The sequence below is a fragment of the Struthio camelus genome, chromosome 21, assembly GCF_040807025.1.
Source record: "Struthio camelus isolate bStrCam1 chromosome 21, bStrCam1.hap1, whole genome shotgun sequence".
NCBI lineage: Eukaryota > Metazoa > Chordata > Aves > Struthioniformes > Struthionidae > Struthio > Struthio camelus.
The window spans coordinates 7,131,177-7,147,425 of NC_090962.1; the positions used below are offsets into that span (position 1 = coordinate 7,131,177).

The 16,249-nt window shown below is 40.3% G+C and overlaps 1 protein-coding gene across 5 annotated transcripts in view; it reads left to right on the top strand.

Annotated features, from left to right (window-relative positions):
* Window positions 1–16,249, top strand: part of VPS13D (vacuolar protein sorting 13 homolog D) — a 119,164-nt gene that overhangs the window by 97,672 nt on the left and 5,243 nt on the right. For all 5 annotated transcript variants that reach the window (XM_068915586.1, XM_068915585.1, XM_068915588.1 and 2 more), the window contains one exon: window positions 14,167–14,298. In XM_068915586.1, the coding sequence (XP_068771687.1) occupies window positions 14,167–14,298 (132 nt within the window). The remainder of the gene's footprint in view (window positions 1–14,166; window positions 14,299–16,249) is intronic.

Below are 16,249 nucleotides of genomic sequence, written 5' to 3' on the forward strand. Positions count from 1 at the left end.
ATGTTTGCCTGTGAGTGCGGTCCTTTCCAGATTTCTTTGCACAGTCGCTCCTCCTGTCTACTTCCTCCTAGAGCCCTATGGAAGGAACTTGAACAGTAGAGGCATTTTGATTGCTCCGGTTTCCACTGTGCCTAAAGCCATGAGAGAAGTGGGGATGGAGCGCAGCGCAGCCCTACGTGTTTCACTGCACTGTGGAATCTCCACGTACTCACGTGGTGACTAAGCCTTAAACAGTCAGTCCTTAGTTGTAAGACTTACTATTTCAAAAAATACAGATATAATTTGCAGAGCAATAAATAACTTCTTTTGCGTTTTATTCTGTCCAAGATCCAGAAAGAGAGGACAGTAGAGTTGAGACAAATTTGTGTGTGTGAGAAATACCCTGGCTGCAATATTGCAACTGGAAAGAAGTGAAGGGAAAAAACAGCTTTTTCTCCCCCCCCCCCCCCCCCCAATCCCCCAGTTGATACACTGGCATCTCACAATTTGTTCTCTTTGCCATCCCCCTCTAGGACAAAGAGCTGAAGAATAATTACTTGGGAGCACAGCCTGTGTTCTTCACAGTAAAGCAGAATTAGCTATGCATGGTTGAAGAAAATAGGCCTGATGCATGCAGTTTTCCTGATTCTGCAACTCACAGGACACAGTTTTTAAAAAAACAAACAAACAAAAAATTAAAAAACATTCGAGTTACTTCATATTATTTTATTGTAGGGTCTGTAATCCTAGAGCCTCATGTATAAAAAATCTCACGTAATTTCCAGAACAATACATTTCATTCTGTGTAAGCATTGTTCACTGCTTAACACCCAACAAAAGTCCGGATGAATCAGAGAATCCAAACTCTGCATTAACATGTCCCTCTCCCTTTCCTTTTTAGAGGGCGTGAATGGGCATAAGTTGGTTCCAGCCATATACCAAACTGTAACACCTCTTTACGTATTACTGCAAATACTCGGCTTTAACTCTGAATAATTTTTTTCCAGGAGGTTATTAGTAAGTACCTTCTTCATTGGTAGATACCATTCATGTTTGGAGTACTTGTGAAGTCAGTTGTCTTTACAGTTGACTGTCTTTGTCCCCCTTTTTTGAACTTGACCTGATTTAACTATTCAGATTGAGTGGGGGAATAAAACCACAGTGTTTTGGACCTATGGCAGCTACATAATACTTCATTGATATTATATAGATGTAATTGCTTTAACATTTGCTGTATATGAATATTTTAAAGTAACAGACTTTAGGAAAATTCAGCAATTCCTGGTGTGGGTTAGCAAGTATTTAATGCACAGTATAAAGCATCTTTGAGTTGATGTATTATTTCTGATTAGCCTCTGGAGCTTGCTAGCTAGACTTAGGCAGCAGGATCCAAGCTAGGCAAACTTGAAAACGAAGACCTTTGCTATTTTTAAAAAGACACCCCTGCAGTCCGAAGGGTGTTCACTGGGTGCAAAGGGTGCTGCTGAAGCTGTTCGTTAGAACTTTCTTTTTGCGTTTAACTTCCATTTTTATGCAGCCTACCTACTAGCAAAGAGGATTTAGACCTTCTAGATTCTAATACTGAATGCTAAGACTTTAATTAAGATTTGTGTAACTTTTTATTTAGAACCTTTTGCTCTGCCACGCCAGAATGTATTCCAGCTGTTAAAACTGAAAAGTAGCTTGGTTTTCTGTGATCCTGTGTTCACCATTGGTAATGTTACTGTTAACGCTAAGCGATACTTTAAGGGAGGCTTTATGAGGGGCTGAACTGTAATTCAACAAATGAGTGTCTTATTTTGTCAGTAAGAAAAATTTTCCACAGCAGTATTAGTGTTTGATTTGACATTTGAGGGCAAAAAGATACCCTGATTGAATACAGACTGTTGGGTAAGGGGCAGAAATGGCCAGGAGCACCGGAAGGGAATGTTGTGAGGGGAGGACAGATGAGTGAAAAAGGGAAACATTAAACTGAGTAATGCTGAGTAGTTAGTAGAGCAGATGATGTGCAATTACATCTTTCTTGAGATGTCCATTCGTGATTATCAACAAGTAGTTTTGAAAAGATGAATGCAGTTCTTACGGTGGCAGCCCCTGCAAAAAGTAAAATATTTACTAGCGCCTTGAGAAATTACAGCTGGGGCAAGTGTATTTGCATCACTAGTTGAATGGTACAGCAGCAAGCAAAAGTTGCATAGTTTTCGCATTAAACAGAAGACCGCTGCTGTAGCTAGGATCAGGAGAGGACCTGGATTAAGCTTCATTGTGTACAGTAACCGGTTTGGAAAAAGGTGCGCAGCGACGTGAACTTGCTTTGAACTCTCTCGTCCTAAGCAGGTGATCAGAGTCTTGGTTCTTGCGAAACCCGCTTCTCACTCGAGGTTTACCTGAGAAGTTTTGCGGCAGGTACTTGGAAGGCTTCGGTATGGACAGTAAGCTAGGCTGGCGTCATTTCTGACAAAATTGGATAGACTCGTTCAGTGACTTAAGTTATCCTGGTCCCTTAAGCAGCTGATCTTATATTTGAAAGAATAGTTTTTAAAGGATGAAAAAGCATTTCAGTTGTGAGATTAAGTTTGTGAGAAAAAAGCACTATGTTGCATTAGTGCAGCCTCACATGAAGGAAGGCAGGTGAAAACAGACATCGCGGCTACCCTCGCTCACTGTCAAGTGCTACGCTTTTCAAGACGTGAGAGTTTGACCCCTTTGGGGACAGGCAGACATTTGGATGTCTGGAAACTCATGTTTTCTAGTTAAATTAAATCAATGCACTGTCATTTAGTCCTGTTGTTGTCTATCAGAATTTTCTGCAATTCCCAACTCGCTTCTGAAAAGCTGAAAAGAGCTACTAAATCCCTTGCTGGATTTACTACGATCTCTTCCACTAGTAACGCTTTAAGCGGCACCTAAGAGGAGGACTGCGTTCACCCCACAAAATGAAATTCCAACACAAGTGTGCCCACGTCACAACGTTTAGCTGTTAAGTTCCGTATGATTTTAGTCTGACTAGATACAAATATATTTACTGAAAGGAGCGCATTTAAACAGGGGAGAAAACTTCATTTCCTTGAAAAATATTCCTATTTCTAGAGCCTACGTATATTTCGCCCAGTTATATTTCAGCAAATGCTTTTGGACACCCAAGTCCAAAACGTAAAGGAAACTACCTTTGCTGTATTGTAAATTTGCTGTATGTCTGGCATTCATTTTTTAGATACTTCTTTATTCAGAAAGCCCTCCACTAAGTGATGTTGCTGTTTCACTGTATTCTCTGTCACAGTGATCTTGGTTTTAAATAATTTTTAGATAAAGCTGTAGGTTTAACTAGTCTGCAAGGATGTGAATCATTTGCAAGGGTATCTCCCAGAATGGCCTTGGAGAGGGTGTGAAAACCCGGATTCAGCTGTTAGCGTCAGCAGAACAAACTAAAAAGTCACCGAAGATCAGGCTATGAAAGTATTTACAATTTCCATTCACAAATCTACTTGCTGAGAATTAGGTGGGATAAGTGAGAAGCCTATATGCACCAGAAACGAACAAAAGCATTATTCAAAACAGACGTCTCTGCTGGAATGTACCAGGACAAATCATCAGACTGCATTAAACCAGTCAGACTTGATTCCCAGAACTGAAAACATGTAATGGATTGTTCTGTGGAGGGGGTTAAGTAACTTTTGGCCCTGTTACTGCTATTTTCAGTTTATAAAAATAATAGAGAAGATGAAACTGGTGTTAATGCAATAGCAGTGCAGTATTTATTTATTTGCTTATTTTTAAAGCATAAAAGGCTTGGGCCGCTCACCAGTGCGGTGGCTTTATGACCTCATGTCCAGAAATACCTGTTTGTTGCGCCAAAGGGGTCAAGTCTGGTACAGTAGGTCAAGGGCAACTTTTCTTGGAAGTAATTTTTACTAGTCTTTCTTGCACTGATGAAGGTAAAAATAGATTATCAGTACTGAAGAGCAAGGACGTGGGTACCTTCTATTGTATACCTAATCAGTAAGAGGACAAATGACAGACCCCGATAGGGAGTAAGCGTATACTGTGAAACAACCCTTGCAAATAGGAGCTCTCTTGATATGTCGTATCACTACTTTTAGTCCTCGTGGCTCTCCTTGTACTTACCCGTTTCTGTTGCACGCGTTTGGAACACCACCTTTCCTGTTGTCCTTCCGTTCGCTTCCACTCCAGATGATTTTTGACTTGGGATCGCTTTACAGGTTTCTTTACCTCCCTCACGTCATGTCCTGTACCAGGACGGAATTGTCCTTTCATTGCAGCAATAATTAAGCTTTGACTAGAGAGTATCTGACCATACCCAAAGGTGGGCCTTCTCCATTCTGAACCAAACGCCTTTCTGTAGGAAATGCCTCTCATATACAAAGTGTAGCCTTGTTTCCTCTTCTACAGTGCATTTCCAGTAGCAGTAGTTTTGTGTTACAAGAATTACTTCACACACCTTCCTGCTAAGCCTAAGTATCGTGGCATCAGGTTCTCTGAACGCTGATGGACGGGTAATACTGTTTGCACTGTTAAGATTTTATTTTCAAATTAAAAGACACAACATTGCTTTATAACTAATACTGCTTCTATGTAGTGCAGTAAGCTGGATTAGTTTAGGTTCATATTTATGTAGAAATTACAGGCTTTCTTGAAAGCAGTTGACCTTTTGGCAAGGAGCGTGCTAATGTGCTGCTTACCCCGTTTACCTGTTGCTAGACAGAATTTTTTCCTTTGTCGCTAACAGCAAGTTTTTATGTTCAGTCCTAGTCCAGAGTCTGTATATGGGAGCCCAGGGCCTGCTGGGATAGGGTTTTACACTTGTGCTGTCCTTTTGCCCTTCCACTGAACTCTTTTCATTTCAGTCATGAGCAAACAGTCAGTGCCTGAACTAACAACCCTGCAATCCTCCAAAGCACGCCTCGCTTACAGTACCAAACAAAGGGAGGCCCGCGTGGGCCGGCCCAAGCCAAGGAATGCAGCTTCGGGGTTCTGCTCCATAAATTTAACCAGCACGACAAAAAGGAGATAATATGAGCTTTCGTGATGATCTGAAAGGGGGAGGTTTGTGTCCCATTGATTGCGGTCTGGCCTATTGCCAGGCCCCGAGCCTGACCGACAGTTGAACCATATCGTTAAGGCGTGTAATACAGCTCAAGTCTTGTACAGCAGCCAATGAGTACATATCCAGAGGGCAAAAGTTTATAAAGAGTTGAGGCTGTCCTGTTTAACCCTCTCACACTGCATGTAATATATACTGCTGCCATTCAGAAATAGTCACATTGCTATTAAAAATGTAAACCTTCAACTTTTTTTACGTGGAAAAAATACATGTGTGTCTGATTTCTAATGTGCAGCAGATTTATAAAGTGATCTGAGAAAAATATGTAAAACTGATCCTTGAAAGAAAAAAAAAAAAAGTCTGGACCCACAGCTCTTTTTCAACACTATTTTATCTGTAGTTACTTACTTTTTTGTTCAGAGATGTCTTCTGGGTTGTTGTACAAGCTCTTTCGTACAGATGGAGCTATTTATTGCCTTGATGTCACCTCATTTAGTATGTGGCTGGTATTTTTATGGATAATTTTTTCACCTAATGTTGCTGTTAACATGTGGAAGACTCTTGATCACTTTTGCATGTGCAGCCAGTTGATTTAAATTGTTCTTGCAACTGTTAACTTTAAAAATCACCTTTCTCCTTCTGTTAAGTTTGTGGTCGAGGGCTTCGCTGTGCTTCTTGCAGCACTACTTGCACTAACTGAAAAATACGTGCTGGAGTCTGTAGAAAACATGAATGCAGCCAACAGAGTCCGTTTCACTAGCCCGTCATGCAGACCCAGCAGTTAATATTCTTGTCCTGGATAGGAGCCAGTGGTTGCTTTCTTTCTGAGGAAGGTTTTTGCTTTCCCAGGAAGGTAAGAGTGTAATATGGGAACACTTCTGTTAAACTGAAGTTCAAATGATCATGTTCGCTGTTACTACAAATGGGCATCGCTTAGCCAGCGTTGACGGGTTTTTGAAGGGACCACTATATTCGTGAGCACAGAAAAAAGACTAATGTTCCATCAGTAGATGGAACTACGCTGCCCTGCCTCCGCCAGCAGACTGTATTCAAAAGTTTTAAGAGGACGATTAAATAATTCACACGTTTTCTCACTTAAAAGCATCATGCTCCGTAGTGAAATCTCTCTTGACCTTACGCTGCGCCCTGAGGCATAGCGACTTTATGGCCCTGGTAACTTTAATCTTACCTAAAGGCAAGTTCAGCTCATGTTGTTGAAATAGGTATTTGCAAGAAAGCCCTGCTAAGAACCGTATCTTTTAAGTTGAATCAGAAGGTGAGTGGGAGCATTTTTCAACAGGTTTGTAAGACAGGAAACTCTAATGTGACAACTCTAGCAACATCACTCTTTAATCAGTACAAGAGCAGCCTAGGAGAAACTGGAAACTGAGAAGGCAGTGTTACATTTTTGTGCACTTCTTAAGCTTAATGATATCAGAGCTGCAGAACTGAACAGTCAGAGGTGGAGCAAGTGGCAAAGGTTACCATTAGTTGATGCACGCGTATGACTTGAGGTAAGTGACAGGCAGCCGACTGGTATGCAAGCATGTGGAAACTTTGCATATGCAGATACCGGTTTTAATACAGCTGTGATAAGAACATTCAGCTGGGTGAGTACACCTGCTGCTCTCCTGCTGCTTTTAAAGAAGTGACACGTGATGCCTTAATTTTAAAGCAAACTTTAAGTTCTCGCTTCCTTTTGAACTTGCATCCTGAGGAGATTTAATACAATCGTAAGCCCAATGAATAGTATTCAGTTTTGAATCGATTTTGTAAACAAAAGAAAGGGAGGAGGGCGGTAACTGCATCTTCAAGAAGCTGGCAGGAACACCCTACGTGATAAAGCTGCTTCTTCAGCATGCTAGAGTTCTCTGAAAAGTGTATTGGGTCAGCTAAAGGTCTTCAGCATCTGAGCTGGTAGATCCCTCAAAAGAGGAGGGATTTGACTGTAAGTGGGAGGTTTTAGCCCTAGGCACCACTTGTTTGCCTGTTTCTGCCTGAAACTAGCATTTTGGGAACGCTTTTAACAAGTACAATATATTCCATGCATTTGCTGGAATAAACAGTGCATGAGAGCTTCCTCAGATATGCAGTCAGCAGGGAGCTGTCTGGCTCATAATTTTACACGTTTTTGCAGCTAACTCAGATATTCTAATGCCAAATGCAGCACTTGGACTGACTGCACTGCATGTGCATTTGTAACACACCTTAAAAGCATCTGTGCCTGAACTGGTGAATGAATTCCATGATAGAGCTGTGCCAACTCTCTGGGTTCGGGTGGCAGGACTTCAAGAAATCATCTTCCTACGCTTCTGTTGGGAACTGTAACCCCAAGGTACACCGTGAAGGAGGCAACTGTACTTACTCTTTACAACATAGCATTACCATCTGCCAGGAGTCAGAATGCAAGTTATGCAATACAAACTTCCACAGGATCTCTGAAATCGGGCACAAATCCGTTCATGTTCATCATGTCAGGTGCAAAAAGCTAGCACACAGAAAATAATGCTGCCTGTCCCCTTTTGCTCACTACAGGCAGAGAACGTTCCTGCTTATCGCAACAGTTCACCTTTTGAAACAAAAGTAGGGAATAATTTCATCAGCAAGGTGAAAATAATGGAAATAGTGGATTTTTGTTATTTTGCGAAAGTGTGATAGGAAATATGGGCCGTTATCAGAAATTACGTATGTTTGTTTTCATTTGCTGTCCTTAAATGCTGTGATATAACTGCATCATCTGTAGTTCATTTTGTTGTTATACTTGAACTTTGAGGTTATCTTTTAAGGGTATACATTATTTATCATTCACTTGATTCTGGCACCCTTCAGTCTGCTCTACACACTGCGCCTTCCCATTACACATTTGAAAGACAGGTAAGGACTAATTTCATTCTGCGTTTTATGGAAATGATGAAAATCCCACTCCACGGGATGATGATACTTAATGAAGGCTGTAGGTGGAATTCAGTGGTAAACAACTGTCACAAGTATTTTAGTCATTGCATCTTTTATGACGGAAGATGTAACCTATTCCTCCTTTAACTCTCAGAGTCAGTCTCTTCTTAATGTTTGAAATGCACTAACACCTCCGTAGACAAAGTGCTTACTGTATTTATGAAGCAGGCTTTTTCCAAAGCCAAGTAGGTAACAGATTTAATATTAGTTCTGTAAAATACCAGCAGCAACTGAACCTTTTTTAGGCTTATTACCTGCCAATTTTCCGTTGTTTAAAACTAAGGTTGTTTTGTAATTATTTCAAGGGAGAAAAAAAAAATTGTTCCCTGGCTGAAAGTCAGTATGCCAAGTTACGGCTTGGAGCAGGTTTTACAGATAAATTTTATGCAAACCTGAAAAAACAGGTTTACGATGGAAACACTGACAGAATTTGAGCTATACCAGAACTAGTAAGTTACTGTTTTAAGTGGGTTAGAATGATGAGGCTGTTAAACTGGAGCACTGAAACACCTTTGTTAGCACACCACAGTGATAGTTGCTGGAAGTTTTTGGCAGAAAGAACTGAGTCTAACTTTCATTACTAGAGAGTATGTGGGAGCACCCTGTGGCTAGAGAGATCTCTTTGGAGGGCTTACGTGGCTGACTTGCACACCATCATTTGTCACCTAGACTGCACTTTATCGTGTAGGTTTCAGTGACAGTCAGTCCGTACAACAGCTGAAGTCTCTGGGATGAGCTTCTTTCATTAAATACTGTTTTCAGAACGTCACAATTGCTTCTCCTTGCTAAGAGCTATTGTTTGTGCTGGGTTTTGGGTGTCCTCTCTCTGATTATGGGTCAAAATCTGTGTGCAGGTTATACCACGTCTTCTGTCATGCCAAAGCGGGATATTCTGAAATTTGGAGGTCCCCAGTAGGAATATGCTAATGCAAATTGCATTGAAAGCCTGATAGGTAATACCCAAGGAACCAGTCCAGCAGTAGTACCTAAATGCTGCTATGTCAGTCTTATTTCCAAACTTACCTCTTGAGGGCTGTGGTAAGTGGTCTGTGGAATCACTTTAACTCATCTTGTGTTTTATCTTGTTTGTTGGGCAGTGCTGATAGGCTATGAGAGTCTGAAAGCTGACAGAAGGTCAATCCAAAGATTTTTTTTTTATTATTATTATTTACGCTGAAAAGTCTTTAAAACTCTACGTAAAAACCATGGAAAATAGTCCTATGCAATCATGCTGTTTCCATTGGCCGTTCCCATTCCAAAAACTTCAGAATACGTTAATCAGTTTTAACCAAACGCAACAGAAACAAACGATGGTAAGTTTCTGCAACTTCATAAGAACGGGTGCCTGTGTAGGAAAAAGACCCATGAAAGTGTCCCAACTCAGGGAAAAGTTATTGCAGCTTTTCAGACTATTAGATACCACTGAATCTACACCGGAGAGACCTTAAGAAAAGCCTCAACTGGAGCCTTTATTTTCTTAAATGCTGAATGTAATTGACCAAGAAATATAAAAACCACAGGAAGCTGGATTGCACTGGTTCGGTTCCTCGTGGAACGAGCAGTTGGCTTTTTTAATTGGTTTGTAGCTGCCAGCGCTGCTTTCTTACCAAGAACGCAGATTAGGAATTCTGCAGATACAGATCGTAAAGGAGAAATTTTGATGGCTGTGTCAGTCAGGGTCTTCTCTTGCTTCTTCGATCTTTGGAGAAGTTGCTTAAGTTCCTTAAGTTGTTGTCTTCTGAATAAGAATGTTGGTTTTGACACTGAGGAAACCGGAAGATGCAGTAGCAAAAACACCCTAACTTGAAATCTGTGTGTAATCTGAGAAGTGATGTTTTGTTTTCACAGACAATTATCTGATCTAGTTAAGACTTTGTAACAAAGCACTCTAGGTACACTTCAAGGAAAATTTTTAGATCCAGGAGACGTTTAAATGACGAGTAACGGTTATTTTTCAAAAACACTGTAAACACAAATACTTACGTTCACCTAGCAAGAATTACATCTACGTACCTGTTAGTACAAATGGTAAACATGTAGTTCAGAATAATGGTTTAAAAGATGACTTAGCGAAACCTGTGACGTCTCCTGGCGTAGAGCGTTTTTCTAAGTCGATAAATAATTATCGCTAGTACATACCTGAACACCTTCCTTACGTTATTGGGTCAGTGATCTGTTTGATCACAGAGCTTTTAACTTAAAACTAGTCAACATGAATTCCATGAATCGTTCAGCAAAAGCCAGCCAATTAACACTGTTATAGTAATGTAAGCATTTCAGTTCTTAATGCGCATACAGCCATCTGAAATAAGATTCTCCAGCGTTCAGCTTTGTCTGAACAGTGAAGAACTGTACTGTGTGCCTCAACCTTCTGACACCGTTTCCAATCTCTTTGTGTCTCCATTCAGCAGCACTCTTCCCTGCTGTGACTAGTAGACATGAGGGCATTTCTGTCTTGTATTGCCTTTGTGTGCTTATTAAAAAAGAATCAGCAAATCTGTTGAGTGCGTGTTTAATGTAACACAGATGTGGGCACACCACCGTTCATTCTGCTTTACCAATTTTCAGCTTTTTGCATTTCATCAGTGTTGCTTATTATTTACAGAATGTAACTTGAGACAGTAGAACGAATTTGTAGATTAAAAAAAAATCAAGTCGTGTGGAATGTTGTTAGCTGTCCAGACCAAACAGACCAGTTTGCCAAGGGCTGATGGACTAAGAGGATCACTGCAATTCATGCTAGCGCTAGTGGCACTTTATTGAAAAGCAGCTGACCTTTGTATTGCCAAGATGAGAATTGTCTTCTATCACTAGGTTGAATGTTTTAGCACAGAGGAGCAATGCGGCAGGAAGCACTGTACTAACTTCTGTGGTAAAAAACAAACTAACTCATAGGTCACAAAGTGCCAACTCTTCCAGAAATCTATAGTACTCTTGTTTAGTCTCTCTGACCTGCTTCTAAGCCAGACATTAGAAATCAGGCACTGCTCTCTGATGTCCTGGTTTCTACAAAAGAGGTCTGATTAAAAGCCCTATTCTTTCTTTCTTTCTTTCTTTCTTTCTTTCTTTTTTTTTTTTTTTGCAGTAGTCTTGCTTGCTGTGCTTCAGATGCCTCTTCTCATGGTACTACAGATGAAATAGCACAGTTGAATGCTTATCTGAAAGATTATTAATAAAAAAAAAACCATTATACAGCTGGTTCCAGTATGAATTGCTGAATGCTCCATTATCTAACGTTCCTGAATGCATAGTAGAAAAGTGTTCAAGTGAAAAGCTGACGACTGGCCTGTAGCTAGTTAGAAACTGTACAGTACGTTTCAGTCACTCTTTGAACTTGTTGATGTAAGTTACAGGTGCTGTAGAGAAGTTTAACAGCTAGTGGAGGCTTCTGGGACAAGCGAGATCTTGCAGTTAGGCTGCTTTTAAAAGTTGAGGGAAGTAGGACAAGCAGCAAGATCTGAATATAACACTGGCTGGAACCTTTTAATTTCCCTAGGACTTTAACACTTCACATTTCATGAAAACAAATGCTTGCTTTTGTTACTGCTTGGTAAAAAAGGTTCCTAAGTGTAACAGTACTTTGTGCAACAGTGCCAGGTATAGCCGAACCTTGCTTGTGCCTAGAAAATCTAAGGGACAGAAGAGGTGGTTTGCTCCAACGCTTTAATACTAGACAGTAGCAGAGACTGAAGCAGAGCTGAGGTTCTAACCCCTACATACAGCTGTTGTTCAGTGAAATAATTTTAAATCATATATAGGTTGTGCAAGTCATCTATTTACTTAGTGTTTAGATTACTCTGATTCAGATGAATGCGACTAATGGAAGAATACCTCTATGCAGGAAATCTAAATTTCTTAGTAGCTTTTTTAGCTAGAATGCGTAACACCGTAAGTTTGTGAACAGCTTGCTTACAGCTGTGCTGTCTAAAACCAAAGGAAATAGTCTCCTCTCTAGTGTAAGAATTAACACAACTGCCCCCCTTTTTAAGAGGTGTCCAAACACGTTGGCTTGAACTAGTTTGTAAAGGAAAACTCCACAGTGTTTCTGAGACCATTATTTCTGCTGAAATACCCCAAATTTGAAATGGTCATTTTTGCGGTCTGTGGGAGACACATGATGCTTAATCCTAGAGAAATGTTACAGCAGCACATGGACAGTACTTGACATAGCATAGTATTCATTAAGACAAAGGTCTGGTTAAGGGATAGGGGTGTGTGTGTGTGTATGTGTATATGTGTGTATATATATGTATATGTATATATATATGTATATGTGTGTGTGTGTATATATATATATATATATATATACACAAGCTGGAAACTAGCAAAATGGGCTTACACCAGCTTGGAATTTTATGCGGTCTTTTTTTTTTTGTCTTGTCCATACCACTGTCTGTAGCTAATGTTAAAAGCAGTAAGAACAACTGCCAACAGAGGTAAAACTGAAAATTTGATTGATTACATTTTACTGGCAATATTAATGATTATGTTTGTTATGGCTTCTTAAGCCCCTGCTGTCTCACATTCTTTTATTTGGAGAATTTCCACTTTGCGTTTCGCCCCTCTTGCTGACAAACTGACTTTTAGTATAACCATAGTTCAGCTAAAGTGCAGTCACTGAAGTCAACAGCTGTCTGTCTCTCCTAAGTTCCTTTCCAAAACGGATCTGTGATAAGTGCTTCTTCTGAGCCGTTGTAACTCTAGTTAAACGGGTCAGTGATATAATAATCTCATGAACAAAAGCCGAATTTATCAGATGGTCATAATATATGATATCTATAAATCAGTTGATGTTTGTCTGCTGAGCTGTAAAGCCTGTATCTTTGGCTTCTGTACCTTGTTTACAAAATACATTGTTGACACAAAACAGAGCAATGATATCAAAACACACTGAGTTCAGTCACTCCGTAAGAGAGCAGACCGACTGAAGTCATGTATGACATGTAAAATATTCTCTTCAAACAGTGTTTACTGCAGCCAAGAAGGGAAGGGGCAAAAAAAGTGTCATGACTAGAAAGCAGGGATGTCAAAGACTCAAAGGAAACCAAATTGTAAAAGGGTACATTTGCTGCAAGTCTCACACAGGGCTGCTGACAGGGAAAGGTACCACAGAAACAAGGCTCCAGAGAAAACATCTGCGGAAAGCAAAGCTTAGAAGGCAAGCGCTCTAGTGTGCTATTGCCGAGCAGTTTAAAAAGAAAATGCATTGTAACGTGGTTGGTTTTTTTCCCCAGTCTTTTGATCAGAAAAGGATAAAAGTGAGTTCATTGTACAGGGTCTTTACAAAGCATCAAGACTGCAAGTAGTGTGTTGCTAATCAGAGTGTGTTTGGTTTGAAAAATTAACAATAGCAATAGCCTGAAAGAGATAGGAAAAAGCATGCAGCAGTCCCAGAGTGATGCTATTGGGAAAGGGCAGAGAATAAAGCAGGGCTAGGCAGCCTGTAACAATTCTTCAGGGGTAGGGCGTTCCAAAGGTTTAAAGGAATTCACAATGTTGTTTTTTAACAAAATACTGCTAAAGGAGGAACCTAGCCTGCAGTTCTTTAGCACTATGGCCAGTATCAACTTCTGATGCCTCTTAGGCTATGTGCGCGTTGGGGTTTTTGGGGTGGTGTTTGTCTGCTTGTTTTTGTAGAAGCTCAAGAAACGTAAAGTATGTTAAACCTGCTCTGGCGGCTCTAACTGTGGATTTTTCTTTTGTCTTAACCTTGGCTGAGCTTTCTTATTTCCGTAGCCCCTTAATTTCCAAACTACTGACACTCTGTCCATCAGTGCGAGCTCTGTCTAGGTCAGTGCACTCCGTTTGCTGTAGCGAAGCAAGAAGAAACAGTCAAATCAACAGAACTCTATTAACGCGTATATATCTGAAAACCTGCAGACTACTGGCTTTAGGTTGCTTTGCCATGTTTATTTACCATAGTACTTCTTAACTGTAGAATAAAACTGAGAAATGTCTCTTTGAAATGTAAAACTGTATGAACTGACAGTATGTCTTCCTATTACAGAATCCATGTGCAGTGAGTATTAATAAAGGCGCCTTGTATTTCAAAAGCATGGTCACTCCTCGTGTTTCAGAATAAATACAACTTTGTGCGCTGACAGGTTTAAGTGGAAGAAAAAGCACTACTGTTGCAGTAAGTAATTTTTTTGCATCTATTTTGTATGTAGGACACAAGCTGAGAGAGTGAGAAAGCCACGCTGCTGTAGAGGACCTCAAGGACTCTTGCCCCGCTACTTAGAGAGTCAAGCGGAAGGACAAGAACAGCTGTTTAAACTGACTGACAACATCCAAGATGAATTGTAAGTACTGACTTATACAATCACTAAGTAGCTTCATTTGCTACCATGTTATTTTTGTGTCTTTGGGAAAGAGAGACTAAATTATCTCCCACTCACACACTGTCTTCATTTGTTTATTCTTGATATTCATTAGCAGCACAGCATGAGCACCTGATGACTCCTGCCCATGGCTTGTCCACTGACTGTGTATACAAACACAATTGCAGGTGCCATGGGGCTCCTGTAGGTCACTTGTCTCTAAGGGCAAGGCAGGCAGTCTGTGGAAGAGTCAGAGCTTTTGGTTTCTGACTCCTACACTTTAATGAGCCCAGCCCCCACTCTGTCTTTACAGAAGAAACCTCAGTCCATTTAACATGGTTAGTATGGCTTGCCCTCCTTGTGCTTAGATAACACAAGTACCTTTTGATATGCTCTCTTTCTTCTTTAATGCACTAATTTACACCCACAACTTGCATCTCTTCTCTGTCTCTACTGTCTTCTCACTATCTCTCACAGCTGAAGGCCTAAGAAAGTTGGTAGCTGCTCCACGGGAACAGTATGCGAATAGGCACTGACGACCACTTGTGCGCTCTGAGGTGGCCCTGGTTTACATGTGAGAAAAGCTAGCTTGGGTGCCTGTGGTACATGCTATTCCTGAGCTAAGGTTGTTCACAGTTGAAGACTGAAAAAAAAAACCCTGCAAAATACATTTAATTTTTTTTTTTTTTGGGGGGGGGGGGGGAAGAAGAGTGAGTACTGAATAACTTGAATGGGTTGTATGTGCAAAACTGATGGGGCATCTATGCTTGAGTGTGTTGGTTAAGTGTGCACGAAAGCAAGTGAAAACAGCATATAATGTAATCAGGGGTCAGTTTTAAAGAGTATGAAAAAATGTGTATGGAGTTAATGCCCAGGAAAGTATCTGTACGTTTCTACAGAATACATGAGTTTGTTGGATTAGGGTCTTACGGCATAATCCATTACTTACACTGGTCTCTCTGTACCACTGTTACCCGAACAGCTGTTTTCAGGGGCGAGGGTAAGAAGCTGTGTTTTTTGGATCTGTTATCCCTCAGAGCATCTTCCAAGGCAAAGTAGTTAAAATTGTTTTCAGTGCCTCAAAAAAAAAAAAAAAAGAAAAAGAGAAAAAGAAAAAAAAAAAGAAAGTGAAACATGGTGGTGAAGCTCTCGGAGGGAGTCACAAAGCCAGCAGGCTGTCTTAACTCCCCCAGTGGCAACGATCAGGCACTGAAAGCCTGGTGCTAGTGTGGATGTTACTTGCAGCAGCCTGTTAGGAAGAGTTTGTAGTGTGCCACTTCCTTGCCGTCCTGTGGTCTTACACCCTTCTTCTCCTATTTCCATCTCATTTGAGAGACTTCATGCTTGTCATGTGGACGTAGCCTGGCTTTAAGTGGGGATAACTGGAAGAGGCCAATTTGTGGCAAAAAATTTTAGCATCGACTTTTCGCAAGTGTACCCTGTAAGCAGATTGGTGGGCTCTTGTCATTAAGAGTCAGACTGTTCATTTACTATTGACTTTCACCATTAGGAACATCATTCACCAAGAAAACAGTGTTTCTTGTCATGGAAAATAAGTACAAAATTATGCCTCTGACTTTTATCCTAGTATCATAATCAAAAACACATTTAAAGACCTGATTATTTGCATATTTTCCTTCAGAGTTAAATCCATAAAAGGGGGTTTAATACCTTGCTCTACTGTTCTAACTAAATGTTTCCACATTTTTTTCCAGTTAGGCTCACTGTTTCACTTCTGGAAAATATTGTGTAATTACTTCCTGATGTTGTTAAAAACCCACAAATTCTCCAGAGATCTGGTTGCTTCTGCTTTGTTCTACTGGATCATGTTTCATTTAATTTTTCATTTTCTTTTATTAATTTGAGATTTTTTTTAATAGTACAAAAGTATGGGGTTTAAAAAGAAAAGAAAGTAATATCTTAAAGTAGTATC